The 1,871-nt window shown below is 33.2% G+C and overlaps 1 protein-coding gene across 4 annotated transcripts in view; it reads left to right on the top strand.

Annotated features, from left to right (window-relative positions):
• Positions 1–1,871, top strand: part of GALNT7 (polypeptide N-acetylgalactosaminyltransferase 7) — a 116,779-nt gene that overhangs the window by 96,821 nt on the left and 18,087 nt on the right. For all 4 annotated transcript variants that reach the window (XM_006906316.3, XM_025042974.1, XM_006906315.3 and 1 more), the window contains exons 4-5: positions 578–708; positions 1,096–1,175. In XM_006906316.3, coding sequence (XP_006906378.1) covers positions 578–708; positions 1,096–1,175 — 211 coding nt within the window. The remainder of the gene's footprint in view (positions 1–577; positions 709–1,095; positions 1,176–1,871) is intronic.

Raw genomic sequence — 1,871 nt, 5'->3', positions numbered from 1 at the left:
ATTTATTTGTAAATATATATATATCTATACACACATCCATTCATACATACATATATACGTACATTCACTGTTGATGCTTAAAATACAGAGAAAATGGGATCTCTCGATTGTTATTTGCCAACTTGACGGCAACTAGATTCATTACACTGAGAATGTTATTTAGGCAGTGTATCTTCTGAAATCCTGAACTATTGCTTCTGCAGAAAGCAAACAAATATTTGCTTGAAAGCTTTTAAATATGATATTAACGTGAATTTTTTCAGTTTTCGATTTTTTTAATTTTTAAAATTTTTAAGTTTTCATTTCAATTGGCATAGTCTTCGTTTATTTAATGCTTAGAGAGATGTTTGATCATTCTCAGGCCAGCCAGTTCTCTGAAGGCATATTAAGCTCAAAATTTAACTCAAATAATTCTTTTCCTTGCTTTTCTGTAGATTAAACATTCAATCTGGTCTATGTAAAATTATTGACTACTTAAAGTACCTTTTGCCTATCCCTGTTTCTTGAGAAAAATAATAGTTTAAATGGTTTATATAACTAAATATAATTTATGTTGATTGAATTCTTTTATTCTCAGAACACTTAAAAGAAAAACTAGATGACTATATTAAGCTGTGGAATGGCCTAGTAAAGGTATTTAGAAATGAGAGAAGAGAAGGCTTAATTCAAGCACGAAGTATTGGTGCCCAGAAGGCTAAACTTGGACAGGTAGGAAACATTTTTATTCTTGATATCTACAGTGTCAACATTTTGGTTTTGGTAAAAGATCATCTGCATTTTTAAGTACCCTTTAAAAATGTTTTCAATTATAGTTGACATTTGATATTATTTTATATTAGTGTCAGGTATATAGCATAGTGGTTAGGCATTTATATAATTTACAAAGTGACCCCCTGTTAAGTCTAGTACCCACATGGCACTAAGTACCCTATTTTTTTTTAATTGAAATGAAAATGCTGGCTTAAACATATAAAACTTATATGTCAAAATTGACTCTAATGCTAACTTATATTAGTATCTAATTTTAAATTGTGTATCATGTATGATGTATCACATATGAGTGTTCTTTCACCCTGCCTCTTTTTTTTTTTTAAGGTTTTGATATACCTTGATGCCCACTGTGAGGTGGCAGTTAACTGGTATGCACCACTTGTAGCTCCCATATCTAAGGACAGGTAATATTACCTTGCTCTTTTTCTTTCCTGTCGTCCTAGGAGGACAAATAATATTTTCATTCTTCCTATTCCAGTTCCATTCAGTACATCAAATGTTATCAAGTGTTATCACTCAGCTAGTTGTTTCCTGGAGTGTAGCTAGACTGATAACTTTGAACTGATTCAAATGCAGGCGGTTGAGCATTTGGGATAAGCCTAGGGCATCTGATCTGAGAATCATCTGTGGTTTAGTTAATCTGTGGTTTAGCTTTTGGAGCTGGAGACTTCCTCCAGCTCCAAAAGCTTTCTCTACGAGTAATACTAATTGCTTCTTCTACCTGTGGTAACAATTCTAAAGACTTGAAAGAGCAAGCTTTGAAATTATACCTATTGGTTTTTCTTATGCCCTTTTTAATTATTACTCAAGATATTAAGGACAAGTTGTTTCTTGTGTCAGGGCTGTGGGTTCCTATAGAAACTTTAAAGTTTAGAAATAGACAGCTATTCCATGGAAATGCGATCCCCGTTAAATTTACAGAAATGTCTGAAAACACTAAAGTCAGCATCAATCTTCTAGTTCCAAAAGCCTTCCCTGATGTTGGTCCAGAATGCTGACTGCCTCTGACTCTAAGAAAATAAGATAGGGCCCTGTGACAAACGGCATGAGTCAAAGGAGGAATTTTAGAGGATTTAATCATCAGAGGATTTAATGTGAAG

Source organism: Pteropus alecto, unplaced genomic scaffold, assembly GCF_000325575.1.
Source record: "Pteropus alecto unplaced genomic scaffold, ASM32557v1 scaffold50, whole genome shotgun sequence".
Classification (NCBI taxonomy): Eukaryota; Metazoa; Chordata; class Mammalia; order Chiroptera; family Pteropodidae; genus Pteropus; species Pteropus alecto.
Note: the sequence above shows the minus strand (reverse complement) of the source record. Positions and strands in the feature narration are given on the sequence as shown.